This window comes from Typopeltis vanoorti, chromosome 17 (assembly GCF_054136105.1).
Source record: "Typopeltis vanoorti isolate ZY-2024b chromosome 17, IOZ_Tvanoo_1.0, whole genome shotgun sequence".
Taxonomy (NCBI): Eukaryota; Metazoa; Arthropoda; class Arachnida; order Uropygi; family Thelyphonidae; genus Typopeltis; species Typopeltis vanoorti.
In genome coordinates this window covers 978,132-997,441 of record NC_143565.1, presented here as the reverse complement: position 1 = coordinate 997,441, position 19,310 = coordinate 978,132, and the positions used below count along the sequence as shown (strand labels likewise).

The window sequence follows — 19,310 nt, the reverse complement described above, 5'->3', positions numbered from 1 at the left end:
ACTTCATTTCTACTTTTATTAATCTTTGTTTGTCTTTTTGTTTTATTGTCCAGATTTCACTTCCATACAATAAGACTGGTAGGGCTAATGTATTGTATACTTTTAGTCTGGTGTGTTTTTGAACTAGGTTTGGTTTAAATATAGAGTTAATTATACCTGTTATTTTTAAATATTTTGCAGTTTTTACGTTTATATCTTTTTCATTTTCATATGTGATACATCCTAGGTAGTTAAATGAATTCACCTGTTCTAAGATCTTGTTATCTATTACTATCTTAGTATTTGCTGGATCTTGTCCTTTAAAGGCCATAGTTGAACTTTTATATCATGACATTGTCAGTGGATTGCAAGGAATATTCAGTTGTTTACAGATGATGCGAAGCTGGGAAGGATTATTAGTAATAGTGCAGATGCGGCAGCCCTGCAGGAGGATTTGAATAAGCTAGATAGATGAGCAAATGAATGGGGTTTTCGGTTTAATGCAGCAAAATGTAAGGTCTTGAGCTTTGGGAAACATCGATGGGACACTGCATACTCTATGGGAGGAGTTATACTGGAGGAAGTAGGGGAGACGAGAGATCTGGGGTTGATGACTGATAGAAACCTGAACTTTAGGAGACATATTGCAAAGGTGGTGAGGGTAACACAGAGGATTGCTGCAATAATGAGAAGGACACTTCTCATTTTTTATCGTTAATATAAAACTATAAGATAACTGTTTTATCGCAGAGATAAAACAGTTAGCATTCCATTGTATAAGACCCTGATCAGACCACTCTTGGACTATCGTTCTCAGATTTGGTCCCCAGGATTTGAAGGGGATAAATGATAGTTATGAGGATCGGCTGAGGGAATGTGGACTGCAGAGTTTGGTGGATAGAAGGAGAGGTGATATAGAGTTTTCAACTGTTGAGAGGTGGTTACAGGGTTGACACTGGGGAGTTCTTTTGCTTGGTTGAACAGAGGGAAGGAGTGATGACAAGAGGCCATCCCTGGAAGTTACGGAAGGAAACTGTGAGCAAAGGGTGAGGAGTGGTTTCTTTGCATGGAGGGTGGTTGAACCATGGAATGCATTGTCTGATGGAGTGGTGAGAGCGAGAACAGTCAATGAGTTTAAGGAGTGGTATGATAGACTTTGTGTTTCTTAGGAAGGACGTCCCGCGATGAGTCTTTTGACTCCAGGAGGCCTGAATAATAATAATAGTTTTTGATTTTTCTGTTGATATTATCATACCATAATCCCTGGCTACCTCATTTAGATCTAAAATAGCTTTCTGTAAGTTATCTTCAGAATTTGTAAATATTATTTGGTCGTAGGCAAAAAGGAGAGTGTTTAAGTTCACAGTAGGAGAAAGTTTAATACCTTGATGGAAATTTTGAAATATAAGAAAGACAAATTTAAAAGACTTAACAACTTGAAAACATAATAATATATATATATATATATATATGTATGATAAAAGGATGCAGTAAGGTAAACAAATCAGTTCATGAGCTGAAATAAAACTGTTTCGGAATAACCATGTTCAGAATATGGAAAAGTAGTGCACTCTACATATATACTGTATCATTGATTTATGACATATAAAAAAAAAATGGAAATTTTTTACATGCATATTTATGTTGTAGAGTTGCTAAACCTTAGAGAAAATGTAGGAGCAATGAACATTCAAATTGTTTTTTTTTTTGTTGTTGTTAATTGTTTCAATTCAAATAAGAATATTCATATTTTCTTATTTTATTACATATCACCACTTAATTTTCTCATTCTTTAAAACTTTTTCTTTATGAAAAATGCATAAGATTTCCTTATATAAGCAAAGATTTCTTCTTGATGATTATCTTTATAAAGTACAGAATTAAACACAACAGGAACAACTGGAAGTGGAGACCAAACAGAAACTTGAGCTTTCAACAAAAGTACGAGAATTAGAGCACCTGACTGCTGATCTTCAGGACCGGTTGGAAGATGAAGAACAAGCAAAAGCAAGTTTAGAAAAGCAGATAGTACAGCTATCACAGCAGGTAGTATTACATAATATCTTTGCTACTGTTTCATTCCCTCTTTTACTATTGAATATGTTATATGAATTATTCTAAGAATTTTAATATGTATTTTCAACAGTTTTTCTTATATATCCTTTACTCAACTATTGGATTAGTTATAAACACCTGATACAAAACAAATTGCAATATAAAATAATATATCAAAATAGCACTCGAGTCACATATTCTGGGTTAAAATAATATTTAATTCATCGTCACTGATTAACTTAGATCATAATGTATGCGAGGGTGGTCTAAGTTCTCGGCCTCGACTATAGATGACAACACTATCGGCACAATTTTTTTTTTCTAACTTGGTACATCTGTCATGAGCATCCATGTGAAATTGCAAGTCATTCTATCAAGTAGTTTGTTTTATACAGCTGTCTGAAGTAAAAGTGTTGCCACTTTGACTTGCGGTCATCCAATACCATATCTTGCACTTGATCAATGATTTCTGGTGTTGTACACGTTTTGGACATCCTTCACGTGGATCATCTTCAAGGCTGATACTGCTACATTTAAACTGCATGATACTCAATTTTATCCCTTGAAATGGATCCTTGAAATGATGGATAAAATTGAGTATCATGCAGTTATGAAATTCCTTGTAAAAGAAGGTTTAACACCAAAAGAAATTCATTCTAAGTTCAGAAACATTTATGGGCACTCATCTCCTTTGTTTTTGACAATTAAGAAATGGGCTGCCGAGTTTAAATGTGGCAGTACCAACCTTGAAGATGATCCATGTGAAGGATGTCCAAAACGTGAAACAACAACACCAGAAATCATTGATCAAGTGCAAGATATGGTATTGGATGACTGCAAGTCTAAATGCATGAAATTGCTCAGACTATAGGCATTTCAAAAGAACATGTAGGATATATTTTGCATGAAGAATTGCAAATGCAAAAGCTTTACGCAAGATGGGTGCCACGCTTGCTCACAACACAACAGATCAAAAATGCCCTCTCATGAAAATCTCTGAACAGTAGTGCTTGGAGCATTTTAACAAGAATAAAACTGAATTTGTGTGCCGATTTATTACTATGGATGAGACTTGGATTCGCATTACACACCAGAATCCAAACAGCAGTTAAAACAGTGGACAGAAGCCAGTTGTTCAGCGCTGAAGAAGACAAAGTTGGTTCTATCAACAGGAAAGGTTGTGGTATCAGTGTTTTGGGATGCTAAAGCTGTTTATTAATTATCTTGAAAAGGGTATAACAATAACTGGGGAATATTATTCAGATCTTTTAACCAGACTAGATGAAAAAATTCATTAGAAAAGACCCCGGTTTGCAGAAGAAAAAAAATCATCTTTCATCAGGACAATGCACCTGCCCACAAAGGTATTTTGGCAATGGGAAAATTGAGGGATCTGCACTATGAATTGCTGGAACATCCACCCTATTCCCCAGATTTGGCTCCCTCTGATTTCTATCTCTTCCCAAAACTAAATCTCTTAATTGCTGCTCAGCGTTTTTCTTAGAATCAAGAGGTCATTGCAGCTGTAGAGGGGTATTTTGCAGATCTTACTGAGAACCACTACAGGGATGGGATAATGGTGCTGGAGCATCGCTGGAATAAATGTATTAGTCTTTTCAACATTAGTCTTAATGTTGAAAAATAAAAATAATTTTGAAATTATAAATTCATATTTTCATTGTTAAGCCGAGAACTTCTCGTACCACCCTCCTACATCATCTGGTATTCAAAATGATGTGAAGTAGCATATTCAAATTAAACTTGCAAAGAAATTATATAGGGTGCTTAATGGTCAGAGCTGTATAACTGGAAATAGACCTCCACATAATAAGTTTTAAGGAATGTGAAGAACTTACTGGAGCTTCTGACGTAATGTCTAATCCTCTTCTAGTGGTGCACACTTGGATACTGAACAAATGAGGATGGACTGGCAATTTGAAAATTTAGACCAAGTTGAATTCTTATTGGCTTAAATCATGGCGACCTGGTTGGCCGAGTGGTTGGCCCATCCACTCTCCAGCCAAATGGTTGCACGTTTGAATCCTGCCATGGACATGGATATTTGTGATTGTCTGTGAAAAATACTAGTTGGAGTGGTGGACAGTGTTCGTGTTGATGTAGATGATGATGATGGTAGTTAGTTGTAGTTCATTGTAGTTGGTGGATTGAGTGGTGAAGACAGAGTTGTAGAGTGGGTGCCCTCCCTTGATACTTCTTTGGATTCCCTGGAGGTGTCACATAATAATAATAAAATCATAATGCAAATGATGATACAGTATGACAATTTTTCATGCTGGCTGGAGCATTGACCAGTTATAAAAGGTGCCCCTGTTATTATTCTCATGGATCCAGAGCAAAGCTAATTGAACAAATCCTGGAGCACATTCCTTAACATAACCAGAGTTCAAGATTAGTATTATCAACATAAGAACATCAGTGGAAAAGAAATGGAACTAGTTGACGAATTGGATATGTACCACATAGACACAATAAGTGTGATTGAAACAAAGATGACGAAAACAGGTACGATCAATCTAAGCAACAAACACAAAATGTTATATTCAGGCAGTAACAAATTGGGGAAAATGAGTAGCTCTAATATTCAACAATAAATATGAGGATAATCTTCTTGAATGGTAGGCAATATCAAGTATAGTGATGTAGGCAAATAACAGAATAGGAAACTAGACAATAAGACTTATTTCTGCATATGGTCTCACATAAGGTTCTACTAAGGAAGAAGTGGGGAAATTTTTCAAGGCTTTACAGAAAGTAGCTGACATAATGAAAAAGGAAATGTCGGTCATTGTTGGAGATCTAAACAACAGAGTAAAAAATGATTACTAGGCATATAGAAATGCTTTGAGAAAATTTGAAGAAAACACCAAAGCTGATAATATTACTGATAAAGGCCTGCTGGATTCAGGACATGGACTAGTTATTACTTACATCATGTTCCAACATAAAAACGTGAACACATTCAAATTGAGAGAAGTTGCATGAAATAAGAAAAGTCTCATTGACTATATTATTGTTGATAGTGATGTTTTCCCACTGTTTCAGGACACAAGTATAACAGAGGATCTGAAATTGGAAGTAATCACCAGTTAGTTTTGAGCAGGATAAAATTAAATTTTGTATTGAAAAGAAGAGTGCATAAGAAAATTTCTTAAGGGAGATTATGTTGAAAAATAAAAAATAAATTTTGAAATTATAAATTTGTTTTTTCATTGTTAGGTCGAGAACTTTACAGACCACCCTCATATATGGATAGTGGGCTGAGAAAGGAGAAACTTGTTTACATTGATTTAAAAGCCTGTATATTGTATTTCTTGGGAAATGCATCAGGGGGAAGACTGCAGTAGAAGGGATGAAGGAGAAAGAAAAGAAATTTGTTCTGTGGGTTTCAAGGTGTATGGTGAAGGGATGTTTGGTGACCATTGCACATGTTCCGATGGGTTTGGTACTGTGTGGTGGAATTATTGATGCTATTTCAGATGAACATTTGGCATGGAAATATTCATAGAATAAACAAATTGCATAAACCAAACATCTGTGTGTAAGTGTTGGAGCGTGTTGGTAAGAGATGGGTCATTGATGGTCAGAGATGGATCTAATTGATCTCCTCTGTATAAAATCAAGCATTTTGTGAGAGCTCTTTGAAGCTCCACTCCAAACATGATAGTAGTATTTGATATCCAGACAGATTTATGATTTGAATAAGGTTAACAGCTGTTCAGAGGTGAAGTAATGTCCTGAGTGAAAGAGAAATCCTAATTTTTTTAGAAGCACAGGATGCAATGGTTGTGATGTGGTTATGCCAGGAGAGGCTTGATGTCAAGATAATTCCAAGATGAGAGATCTCATCTTGTCTGAAAATTTGAGTATTATCAAAAATAATACTGGGAGAAAATGGTTATTTTTTGCAAGAAATAAGAGAGAACTGGGTTTTATTAGCATTAAAATTGACGAGGTTATATGTTTGAGTCTTATAGTCATTTGCAGGGATGACTGGAGAGCTTTCCCAGGCAGAAAAGGCTAACTCAAGGTGATTAACTCAGATAAGACTAACCACCTTAGTATCAGTATCTTTGCATTTTAATTTCAACTGGTCTTTTGGTTGTTCATCTATATGAGATTGGTGAAAAAGGAAAACTGATAGCGGAGCAAGCTACCAACACTCCTATCTCAGTATCTCCCATAATGCAAAACACATCTCCTTGCAGACATGTCTAATGTTATGCATTAAGGGAAGGGCCACAACCCAGACTAGTTTTGACCTTTATTGAGGTCTCTTCAGTGGGAGCCAGGCCCAAGTGGAGATACCAGGCAGAAGCATTAGCAGGTCATCTCTACCTATAGGAGTTGCCAAATGGTGTGCCACCCTTTTTTAATAAATTACTCTGGATTTAGAGAAAGATGTTGAAAGTTTATTTTTCACTTGGTTAGAGTATAATAAATTTAGTTTAATCCTTTATCCAAGTGTGAGCAAACGAAGTTTGCGCCTGAAAGTATCTTCAGGACTGGGATAGGAGTGTTGGTATCTTGCTCCACCTTTGCAAGGAGTGCCCTGGTGTTGTACCACCTTACCCCAGTCCTGAAGATACTTTCAGGCGCAAACTTTGTTTGCTCACAATTGGATAAAGGATTAAACTAAATTTATTATACTCTAACCAAGTGAAAAATAAACTTTCAACATCTTTCTCTGAAAACTGATAGCCTTTGGCTATATGATGATATAAAAGAGCTGAGGCTTTTTTCTCATACTGTCTATCTGTCTTTTGTTTCTCCTAATACTATTGGGCTCTCTTGCACCCTATCCAAGTACTCTAGGCCTATGTTAAGCATTCCTTTACTTTTTCACCTCAATAAAGATTGAAACCGGTCTGGGTGGTGACCCTTCCGATAATGCATAGTATTATACATGTCCATAAGGATATGAGCTTTGCATTATGGGATACTAAGGCAAGTGATGTGAATACATTAGCTTCTATATATGAGTTGCCACAGTCCTGATTATATTTCAGGTGCAAACTTTGTTTGCTTACACTTTGCTAAAGGATTAAACCAAGAATATAATTTCTTGGTATCTTTAATTTAAGGTGATTATTTTTGAACTTTGCAAAGGCATTTGATAGATTACCATATGATAGATTTGTGTATAAGCTCTAGAAGATGGGATTGGATTAGCAGATTGGTTAGATGGGTTGAAGATTGGCTTTCTGAAAGATACCAGCAAGTTGTGTATGATGGCACAGTGCCTCAGAAAAAGAGGAAGGTGACCAGTGGCATGAATTAAAAAATAGAGGTCCAAGAACAGAACCCTGAAGTTGGACCCCTATGTTTTAACTTATTTGTTAATGATATTTCATTTGGATTAACTGGGGATCTGCAAACGTTTGCTGACAATGCAAAGTTAAGTAGAATTATCAGGAATAGTGCTGATGTTAATTTTCTACATGAAGATTTGAATAGACTTTTAGCTTGGTCAAATGAGTGGGGCTGCAGTTTTAATATTAAGAAATGCAAGATGTTACACTTTGAATACAGAGATATAAGGCTATGTACTGTATTGGTGTAGCTGTACTTCAGAAAATGGATGAGATTCAGAATCTTGGAGTGATGGCAGACAGTGGACTGAAGTTCCGATGGTTATGATAGACACGTTGCAAAGACTGCCCATTTTATTGCTGCTATGATAAAAAGTACATTAGGAGGTGGTGCTTCCTCTATATATGACATTGTCAGACCAAAATGAAGTATTATGCTCATGTTTGGTCGGCTAGTTTTCATTGAAATGTGGAAACACTAGAGAGAGAGAGAGTTCAATGACAAATAAAGCTATATCAGGACTGTGGAGTATTGGTTATGAACAGTGTTTGAGAGAATATGGATTACAAAGGTTAGTGGATAGCAAGAAAAGAGGATATATGATAGTGATCTTCAAGTTAGTTAAGGGATTCTATCAGATTAATACAGAATGAATTATAAATAGAGTGGATGTTAAGATAAGAAGAAAGAGACATCCCTCAAAGTTGTATAAAGATATGGCAAATGAGGATGTGTGGACTAAATTTTTTATGTGAATTTTTTTGTGTGCACTACCTGCATTCAGGTAGTGTACATAATTTCTAAGTTCATTATGATAGACACGTTGCTGATTGTGTGGATCTCCTGTGATGAGTGTGGTGACTCCATGGGGATTACCAAAATAATAATATATGTAAAGAGGATATCCAAAAGAAAGTGAATGGAAGTCTGTAATATCCTTTTCAACATGGAAATGAAAGATTAAGTTCATTTCCATGATGAAATGAAATATTGAAAGAGCAGTTTCCACTAGTTAAAAGGCTAGGTGCTACAAAGACAATGTTTGCAGGCAATGTTTGGCACCTCATCTGGGTACATGAAAAATATAAGTTCTGTTGTTTGGGGATAGAGCATCTATCCAGACAGTACTTTACATCTTTCATGAAAGGCATATCAAATGTACATAAAATCAACGTATGTCTTCTTAGTATTTATGCTGAAATGGTTGTAGGCACTGCTGAATCAATTTTTTCACCTGATAAAGACATAACCCATGACGGTAATGAGTTTTCAGAATGAGAAAACAACAGGAAAAAAAGTTTGAATTTCAGATGACTTCTTTGGATAGTAATAAGAAAAGTTTTCAAGTTTTCTAACTTGAAACATCAAAAAAAAAAAAAAAACAGATTCATACATGGAGAGGTTTCTTATATACAGCACAACATAAAGCAAATGTTTTGTCTGAGCAGACCACTATTAATCCAGCGGAAGTGCCTAAAGAAAAGGAAATAAATGCAGAAAATGCTGAAGTCTTAGACTTCATAAGTCGCACTGCTAACAGAGAAGCTTCCAAATGTCAGAAAAAGTAAACAAACAAACAAAAAAAAAGCCATCTAGTACAGAGACCAGAAATGCAGCAGTTGTTATAGAGGAAATAGCAAAAATTTCAAACTGCCTGCTATCCTATTGGTATTATTCCAAGCCTCCATGGAGCCTACCATTGGACAGAGTCAACACTGATGGTTACTCTCTGTGGCAGGGTAGGCCTGTCACTGAGTGGAACAACTGCTGAGTAAAATGATACTTCAGATCACTTGCACTTGCTGAGTTTAGAGTGATCTGTGGGGAGTTTGCCTGAGTGTTTGGAGACCTCTCTTCACTTATTTAGTGAAACCAGTCTGTTTTAGTGACCCTTTCTAAAATGCATATCATTATACATGTCCGAAAGGATATGTGCTTTGCCTTATGAGACACTAAGACAAGTGTAAATAAATGTGAAGTCATTACCCTCTGTATATCAGCTGCTCAGTAATGAAATTGCTTCAAGCACAAACTTTTTTTGATTACATTTGGATAAAAGATTAAACAAGAATATAATTTCCTCATATCTTTAATTGATAGTATAACCAAGTGGAAAAGCTTTATTCCACTTATCATTCTTATTATTATTATTCCCAGCCTGGTTGGCTGGGTGGTTAGTGTATCCACTCTTCAGCCAAAAGGCTGCGGGTTTGAATCCTGCCATGAGCATGGATGTTTGTGATTGTGAAAATACTATTGGTGGTAGTAGGCAGTAGATGGCGTTGGTGTAGATGATGATACGGTTTGTTGTAGTTGGTGAATTCAGTGGTGGAGACAGAGCTATAGAGGTGTCCTCCCTCGATGAGTCTTTGGACTCCCTGCGGGTGTCACATAATAATAATAATTATTATTATATATGATATATATTAATATATATATTATATTATTATATCTCATAACTGAGACTATGCAGATATATGTAGTGTAAGTGGTGATAAAGATAATTAGGCAAGTGTGGTGGGGAAATCACAACCAACACGTGGCTTGGATAGGACTGGCTGTAGACCTAAAAATGAGCTGCTCTGTTTGTTTGCAAACCGAAGCCAGAAGTATTAGAAATAAAGGGGATGAAACGGTGTCCGTGATTGAGTTTATTTGCCCCAAAATCCTTGGAATAAGTGAAACATGGTTGAATGAAGATGATATTGTAATAACGGGAATAGAAATGGAAGAATATGATAATTTTTGCAAAGATAGAAAGGGCAAGAAGGGAGTGGGTGTGCTGCTGATGATAGCAGGGGAATTAAGTCCACATAAGGTAGATAGACATGAAAGTAATAAATAGTGATAATGGTTATGAGGCAGTGTGGTATAACGTGGAGGTTGAGAGGAAGACATATTTAGTTGGATGTTGTTATGGGCCTGGGAATGGAGGGTAGTGATGAAGAAATGTATAAGAAACTTGGATTAGTGAACGATGGATGAGTAATTATTATGGGTGATTTTAATTATGATGATATAGATGGAATAGAGAGATAGCATTTGGGAATAAGGAAAATGAATTTCCCGAGTTCTTGAGAGATAACTATCTCAGGCAGCACATAAAGGAGGGCATGCAAGAATCGAGAGTTCTAGATCTCATAATTTCATCAGAGGATATAATTGTGAGAGAGGTTTCACACTTTCCTCCAGTTAGTAAAATTGATCATGAAGTAATCACCTGTGTTGTGGCTAGTTGTATGAAGACTCTTGTGAGGAAAGGATATATGTAATTATAAGGCTGGTAATTATGACAAGCTTAGGAGACAGCTTGGAGCTATAACATGGAACAAGGAGTTGTGCAGTAAGGAAATAAATGCTGCATGGGAACTAACAAAGAAATACATAACAGTATTTCTTTGTTAGTTCCCACAACACCCACAACACACTCAGACAATGTATTCCACTCACCAACCACTCCATGCAAAGGACCTACTCCTCACTCCTCTACCACCCTCCTTATAGTTTCCAGCAATGGCTCTTGTTTTACCCCCACTTTCCCATTCTATGAAACATCTCTTCCTTGTCGACCTGATAACAAACCCTGACTAGCTTATGTCTCAATCATATCCTCCTCTCCCCCTTCCTCCTATTCACAAGCCTTTGCAACTTACATTCTCTCAATCTGTCCTCTTACTCCACATTCCTAAGACCACTGACCACCTTTGTGAATCTTCTCTGGACCTTTCCAATATATATCTTCATCATTATGAAAATTCATCAACCAAATCTGTGCACAATGATCCATATGAGGTCTCATCAAGGACTTATACAGTGGTATATAACTTCTCTATTTCTACATGTCAAGGTCCTCTGCATCACTGCCATTATCCGATGTGGCATCTTCTCAATTTGCGCAATGTGGCCCTGAATTTCAGGTTGTTGTCCACCAGCTCTCATCTCCTCTACTTCTTTTAAAGATTCCCCACTAAGTATATACGTTGCATCCCATCGTTGCTTATCAAATCTCAAAACCTTACACTTTGCAACATTGAACTGATAGTTCCACCTTCCCATTCATGCAATCTAGTCAAGTCCTGTTATTCAGCCATAACATCTGTTTGACTCTTCATTGTTCTCCTCAATTTTTCATCATTTGCAAATAGCTGCATATCACTAGTTAAACCCATCCTAACATCACTGACATACATACAAATTGAACAAAAGTGGTCCCAAAACTGACCCCCTGCGGTACACCACTAGTGACCTTCCTCTTTTGGGAAGGTCACTAGTAATGTACCTCTTTTGGGATGCTGATCTGTCATATACAAGTTTCTGATACCTATCTAACAGCCTCTCACTGATGAAACTCACAAGTCTATTATCCAAAGCCATCTGTTTCAATTTATGTAACAGCTTGTCATGTGGAATTGTATCAAAAGCTTTTCTGCATATGCATGTCCCCTGTCCAAGATATTTGTCACCTTTTTATAGTACATAAGTAAGTTAGTGAAAGATGATCTTCCCTTAATTAACCCATGCTGACAACAACAGAGAATACTGCTGTTATCAACCATTTTCTGTATCCTATTTCTCACCAATCTCTGTCCTGTACCTTCACGACAACTCCAGGTATACAGACCAGCCTATAAGTCGAAGCTACTGCATTATCACCACCTTTATGCAGTGGAACAATTTTATCCTCCTTCCACTCCCTTGGAACCTGTAATGTTGGAAGACTTATTAATCAGGCATGCCAATTCTCTGGAACATTCCCTTAAAATGTGGGGTGATGCGTAATCAGATCCCAAGTTTATTTATTTCCTCAAATACCTCCTGCTCACTCACAATTAAGCCATCCTCTCCTATATCCTCTACACTTAAATTCCTCATGATTCCACCCTGATCAGGATGAATTGTTCTTATCAATTGATCACTGAATACTTCAACAATAACCTCCTGCAGCAGTTACCATTCTACCATGTTCATCCATTAACATCATCTTACTATGATCATTCTTCCTTCTACTTGCCACATATCTAAAAAAAAAACTCTGTAGGGTTTCTCTTCACCTGATTTTCCAATTACTGCTCATACTACACTTTTGTTTTCCTTACTAGCTGAGTCACTATCATCACTTGTTCTTCACGTAATTGACTATTACCATTATTCATCTTATACTTCCTCCAAAGTACCTTCTTGTTCCAGACTTCATGTTTAAGCTCCACATTCATCCCTTTTGCAAATAGGGATGAATGTGGAGCTTAAATTTTGGCATTTTATTCAGCATTTTGGCCTTCGGAATACATTCAATTGATGTTGTTATATATTCTACATTCGTTCATTGATGATGTGATATATTTCTTTGTGAGTTCCTATGCAGTGTTTATTTTCTTACTGCTTAATTCCTCCTTCCATGTTATAGCTTTAAGCTATCTGCTAAGCTTATCATAATCACCAGCCTTATAATTCCACATATATCCTTTCCTCACAAAAGTCTGCATGCAGCCATAACCCAGGTGATCACTTTCATGGAGGAAAGTGTGAAACACCTTTCACAATTACATCTTCTGATGAAATGGTCATATCTAGAGCTCTCATGCCCTCCTTCCTGTGCTTCTGAGATAGTTATCTCTCAATAACTCAAGAAATTAATTTTCCTTATTCCCAAATGCTCTGTCTTCATTCCAATTTATACCAGCATTATTAAAATCAACCATAATAATTACTCTTCCTTTGTTCACTAATCCAAGTTGTATATACAGCAATCCCTTGATTAGTGTGCCTAGTGCATTCTTTAAAACAGGTGCATTAATCAAAAACGCACTAATTGAATATAATAACCTATGGTAAAAAGTATAATTCATTCCTCAAATTTCTTTTTTGAACCTTAATTTTTTTATAAAAGAATTAAGGTATGTCTCAGGCCTAGTTAAAGGAAAACCATGAAGCTGAAAGACAATAAAACATATTCAGAATATAAATTTTATTATTCTACTTCTTAATAGAGAATTGACTAACGTAGTTTGGCGGGCATTTTGTTTCTTTTTTTCATACAACCAACAGTATGGCCCTATTGCCCTCTTCTGCAAATTTTACTGGCTCTCTCTTCACCAAGGTCAGTCTCTAAGCATTGGTGTTTAAAAACTTCGATTGTACGAAAAATATTTTCAAATTGTTTCTGTGAAATCTCTTTTGGCTGACTATCAGTGGTTAAATTTTGTTGCTCAATGACAGGGTGAGCCTGTCGCTGAGTAGTGAGTTAAATGATCTTTTGGTTGCCCATTGTTGGGTGATCTGAAGATTTGCATATGGTGGAGAGGTATCTCTGCACATAAACAATAAAGGTCAAAACCAGTCTGAGTAGTGACCCTTCCCATAATGCACTTCACATCACTTGCCTTAGTATCCCATAATGCAAAGCCCATATCTTTATGGACATGAATAATGCTATGCATTATGGGAAGTGTATTTTAATAATAAGGTGTGATACCTTTTTCCTACTTGTATATGGAAATGCAACTTCTTCACTACTTCACCCATGGTATTATTTCACCCTTCTGGGTCTGGCTTCGACTGTTGAGACCTGAATAAAGGTCAAAACTGGTCTGAGTAGTGACTCTGCCCATAATGCATAACATTATACATGTCTGTGAAGATATATTCTTTGCATTATGGGTTATTAACCTTTATATACGAGTTGCTGAATCGCGAAGTTGCTTCACGTACAAACTTTGTTTGTTTACACTTGGATAAAGGATTAAACGAAATATATAATTTATTGGCATCTTTAATTGATAGTATAATGAAGTGGAAAAAGTTTCAACATACTATCAACTTATCATTATCTCTGGAATAGTGGTGAAGGTTTTGGAAAAGATAGGTTGTTCTTGCATCAGAAAATGTGTTGACAGAGAATCTCTACTTTACAGTCAACAACATGGGTTTACTAAGCGAAGGTCATGTTTTAGCAAGTTGCTCAAATTCCATCATAATATTATCTTTTACACAATCATAATGGAAACACGGTGATGCTTTTAGACTTTCTAAGGCTTTTGACAGAATACGTCATGGAAGACTGTTGCATAAAGTGGTGAATATGGGATTGGATTATAAAATATTTGCATGGAGAGGAGGATGGCTGACTGTCGGTTATCATAAAGTGCTATGTGGGGTAGGGAATGTGAGCCTGCAAGATTTAATGTGACAATCGACTGATACAAGGATTAGTCGTTCCTCCATTGTTATTCAACCTGCACATTAATGTGCAGTCTACAAGACCTTGATAAGACCTCACTTGGACTATTATGTGCAGGTCTGGTCTCCTAGTTTCTTTGGTCATTCTGATACAGTGGAGAGAGTGAAAAGGAGAGAAATAATAGAAAATGTTAGAAATAATACCAGGATTAGGGAGTAGTGATTATCAAGACATATTGAGAATTGGTAGACTGCAGACACTAGCAAACAGGAAAAAGAAGGATGTGATATGATTGAGACTTACAGTCTTCTGAAAGGTTATGCAGGATATCAGGAGATAGAATTTTCATTTTATGGAGGATGGGGATAGGACAAGAGCACATCCTTAGAAATTGCTGTCAAGAAGAGTGTGAGAGCTAAATCTTTCTCTCATAGGGTCATGCATGATTACGCTGGGGAGGCATACGTGATTACAGGACGTATTACCATTTTGTATATTAGCAGTTTATTTTGTACGTGAAGTTTACTTCTGCAGTTTGATCATGGGATAAAGCTGTGCTATGGCTCTGGTGAAAGCCATAGCACAGACATCTGGTGTCTTGTATGCATTTATTAAGTTTTGTAGATATTGCACTTAACCAAGTAGTTAAGCAAGATTTATAAGATGTCATAATTATTATTATTTTTATATATTTCTCCCACACATGAAAGGAAGATTAGTATATAGTAAACAAATGAGTATCATAAGAAGCAGTATAATCTGTTCATATTCTTCTTGAACTGTTGAGATTATTGTCCTTAGGAAATTCTTAATGTGGGAGGCTGTTCCACAGAATTGTGGCAGAAGGAATAAAAGATGACTGGTAGCAGGGTCAGTCAGTATGCAGTTTGACAGTAAAAGAATGTTGAGAATGAATTGATTGCTTGAGTTCTTGTTTGCAATTGTTTTTGAATGCAATTCTGCTGAACAGTGGCTGTGGAAATATCTGTAGAAGAGACACAATGCAAAACTGATCTTCTCTGAGAAAGTGACTGAAGAGAACCTGTAAGAGAAGTGTCATTATTCAACTGGGCTGCCCTTTACTGAACAGCATGAAGAATTTTTAGGCAGGTGTTAGTCATACATCCCAAATTGGGGACCATTACTCCAGTGTTGGTCATATTCAGGATTTATACAGAGTAAGTAACTGTTCTGCAGAGAAGTACCATCTTGAGCAGAAAAGGATGCCAAGTGTTTTGGAAGTTGATGATGCTATAGGAGTGATGTGAATGTGCCAGAAAGGTTTGGAGTAAGAGTTAGCGCTAAAAGAGAGCTTTTGTCTTGACTGTTGAGCTGAGCATTATCAAAAGAAAGTGGAGAAGATCTGAGGTCCTTTTTACAAGAAAACAAGCAAAAGTACATTTTGTAAGAATTGAATTTGACTAGGTTGCTTTTACCTCTGTCATAGATACTGTGGAGATCAGTGTTCAGGGCACTTATTACTAGAAATTACCTATTTAATGTGTGTATGTGTATGCACGTTCATTCAGCGTTACTGACTGGATGGACAAAGCAAATATGCTTTTATATTACCCTTTGTCTGGGTAGGTGAACTGATGAATAGGGTAGTTTTGAGCTTTATGCTCTCCCTTTGTGGGCAGTGTAGTTAGTTGATTTCAGCTGGGCAGGATTGCTTTTGGTCTTTTGTGCTTGTTGTAGACTGTCTCATCGTATTCTGAGGCTTGTTTGATCAGTGGATTAGGATGAGTAATTGCTCTGGTGAAAAATGTCTCTGCTAGATCATGTAGTAGGGGAGCGATGTATGGGGTTTTTGGTCTCCTGATGGATCTAGGTGTTTCTGACATACCACGTTGCATCCAAAATCATCTGTAGGCACTTATTTTTAATCCTCTGGAGTTTTAGGATATTGAACTGTGAGGTGTAACTCCATGCTGGGGAGGCATACGTGATTACAGGACATATTACCATCTTGTATATTAGCAGTTTATTTTGTACATGAAGTTTACTTTTGCGGTTGATCATGGGATAAAGCTGTGCTATGGCTCTGGTGAAAGCCATAGCACAGACATCTGGTGTCTTGCAGCAGATGAGTTTAATGTGACTGTTGAATCTAAGTCTTTTGTCCAGTTGAACTCCCAGATACTTGGTTTCTGTTTGCCATGTAATCTTTTTCCCATAAAGTTGGATTTCTTCATTAATGAGCACTTTTCTTCTGGTAAAAAGCATAGCTGAGCTTTTCTGTGGATTGACCTGAATCCTCCAATCCGAGAACCACTTTGCAAGAGAGGAGATGCTATCCTGGAGTCTTTTGACTGCCAGCTTGGGGGTGAGAAATCTGGTCAATATTGCCGTATCATCGGCATATAGGGCAGTGATGGTTGTTCTTGGGTTTTGCGGGATATCAGCTACGTAGATCGAGAAGAGTAGGGGGGACCAGAAGAGAGCCCTGGGGTACACCTGCCAGAATTTTCTTTCTGGATGATAAAATTCTATTGATTTTTATCTGCATGTATCTGTCTGAGAGATAAGATTTGATCAGCCTTACGATGTTTATGGGTATGTTGGCTTTTATAAGCTCGTAGAGTAGGCCCTGGTGCCAGACTTCGCCGAATGGCTTTGCTTGATCCAAAAATGCAGCTACGGTGTGCTGGTTTTAATTAAAACCGAGTGTGATGTGTTCTACCAGGCAGTGTATTTGTTGAGTGGTACTCTGCTCCTTTCGGAAAGAAACCAAATTGTTTGTTAGGGATGATTCTAAGTTTCTCTGTTACATCTTGTAGTCTGGAGAGGAATACTTTCTCTGTGATTTTGCTGAGGCTGGATAGTAGACTGATGGGCCTGTAACTTTGGGGGAATTGCAGATTATTTCCAGGCTTTTTTACAGGTGTCATGTCAGCTATTTTCCAAATATGGGAAAATGTTGTAGTCTGATTATTGCATTTGTTATGTTGACTATATGAGCTATGGCCTTTCTGGGAAGAATCTTTATGATTTTATTGGTGATTCCATCTGGTCCTGGAGCTTTTTTTGAATTTAAGTGCTTGATACTATTATATATTTCTGTTGGGGTGGTAGGAGTAATGTGGTCTGGGCAGTTCTCTGTTTGCCTTAAAGTACGCCTGAATATGAATATTGTATATGTGACTAATATTCAGGTTTACATACGCAGGCCTGCACTGCTCCTTCAGGCTGTCAGCCAGAGCCTCAGCCTTATCTATATCCAAGTGTGTTATTCTGTGCTTGGTCTGCATGGGGGGTAAAGGTTGATTTTTTTCTACAGAGGATTTTCAAGAATTTCCATGTAGTATGATCATCTGGGTTTAGGGATGTTAGCTTCTTTTCCCACTCCTGGTTTCTATGTTTTTGTAGTGCATCTCTTACTTTTCTATTTAGATTGTTTAGGATCGTTTTGTCTTGTGGGGCCCTAGTTTCATGGTACCTCTTCCTAGCTTTATTTTTTGTCCTGATTAAGTTTATTATCTCCTCTGGGATTCTGCTGGTTGAAGGGATGTGTGTAGTTCTGGTGATCGATGCAATTGCTTTCTTGATTGTCTGTTAAGCTTTTTACTGCAATGTCTAACTCCTCCTTTTTGTGTATGATAGGCACTGGGCCGATGTGCTCTGGGAGGACTTTGGCTAGTTTGTCCCATGCTATAAATGAATGGGGGTGGGGGAATTGATCTAGTGTGCCCAGTTTGAGTACTATAGGTTTGAGTACTATACTCTGTTTGAGTACTTTCCAGCTGGTACTGATATTTGATATTTTTTAAAACAACGTCTGATCTGCCAATAGGGCTGTGATGGGTAGGCTCAACAGGTTCCGCAACTATGGTCGAATTGGCTGCTGTGTAGTTGTGTAGAGTGTGTCCACTTGTATTAATGTGGAGCTGAACCAGGCAGTGTGCTTAGCATTCAGATCCCCTGCCATAATAATAGAGTCTGTAGAGCCAAGGATGGAGTCCAGGTCTGATATTAATAGGGGTTTGCTGGGTGGGTTGTAAGCTGCATATATCTTCATACTTCCTGCATTCTTGGTGTGCACTTCTACTCCTGTAATCTCCAGGTTGGTAGTTTGTGGGTTGGGTATAGTATTGTGGTTGAGGTAGAGCTTGATATAGATGGCTGTGCCTTCCCCTCTGGAGGCACAGCCTGTCTGTTCGGTACATGATGTACCCCCTTACTTTTGGGTTACACATTCATTTTCATAACTTCTGCATTATATAACTTTCATCATTGAACTCTATATTGCAGGTTCAAGAATGTAAAAAGAAAGCTGAAGGAGAGAAAGACCTTGTTGTTGTCTTAGAAGATCAGCGTAAGAAGCAAGTAAAAGAAGTAGAATCCGTACAGCATCGTCTGCAAGAAACACAAGCTGCAAAGGATAAATTAGAGAAATCAAAGAGAAGATTGCAATCAGAAGTTAGTAGTTTGTATGCTAATTTATGTACTAATATTGAAATTAAAAAATAAATAAAAGTTACTGTTTCAGTTTTATCACATTATGTGTTTGTTGTGTTTATATTTAATTATTGGTGAGATTGTGTGTCTGTCTACTAGTGAATTCATAACGATTTAAGTAGCAGCTTCTTATTGTGAGTTTTCCTTCAGAACTGTTCTTATGGTATGTGGCTTTGGCTTAATTTTTTTTTTTGCTACTTTCTTATAATGAATCCACTACATTGTTGACTATAGTGAAAGTGACTGCATATAAGTAAGTGCAATTAAAATCCAGTTATGGTATTTGTTAAGTAAATATATTTATTGTCAC

At 37.0% G+C, this 19,310-nt stretch overlaps 1 protein-coding gene across 1 annotated transcript in view; it reads left to right on the top strand.

The window, feature by feature from the left end:
* The window catches only part of LOC150097089 (myosin-14-like), a 1,147,103-nt gene that overhangs the window by 818,543 nt on the left and 309,250 nt on the right, over positions 1-19,310 (top strand). The window contains exons 29-30 of the mRNA XM_090407039.1: positions 1,873-2,025; positions 18,794-18,961. Coding sequence (XP_090263165.1) covers positions 1,873-2,025; positions 18,794-18,961 — 321 coding nt within the window. The remainder of the gene's footprint in view (positions 1-1,872; positions 2,026-18,793; positions 18,962-19,310) is intronic.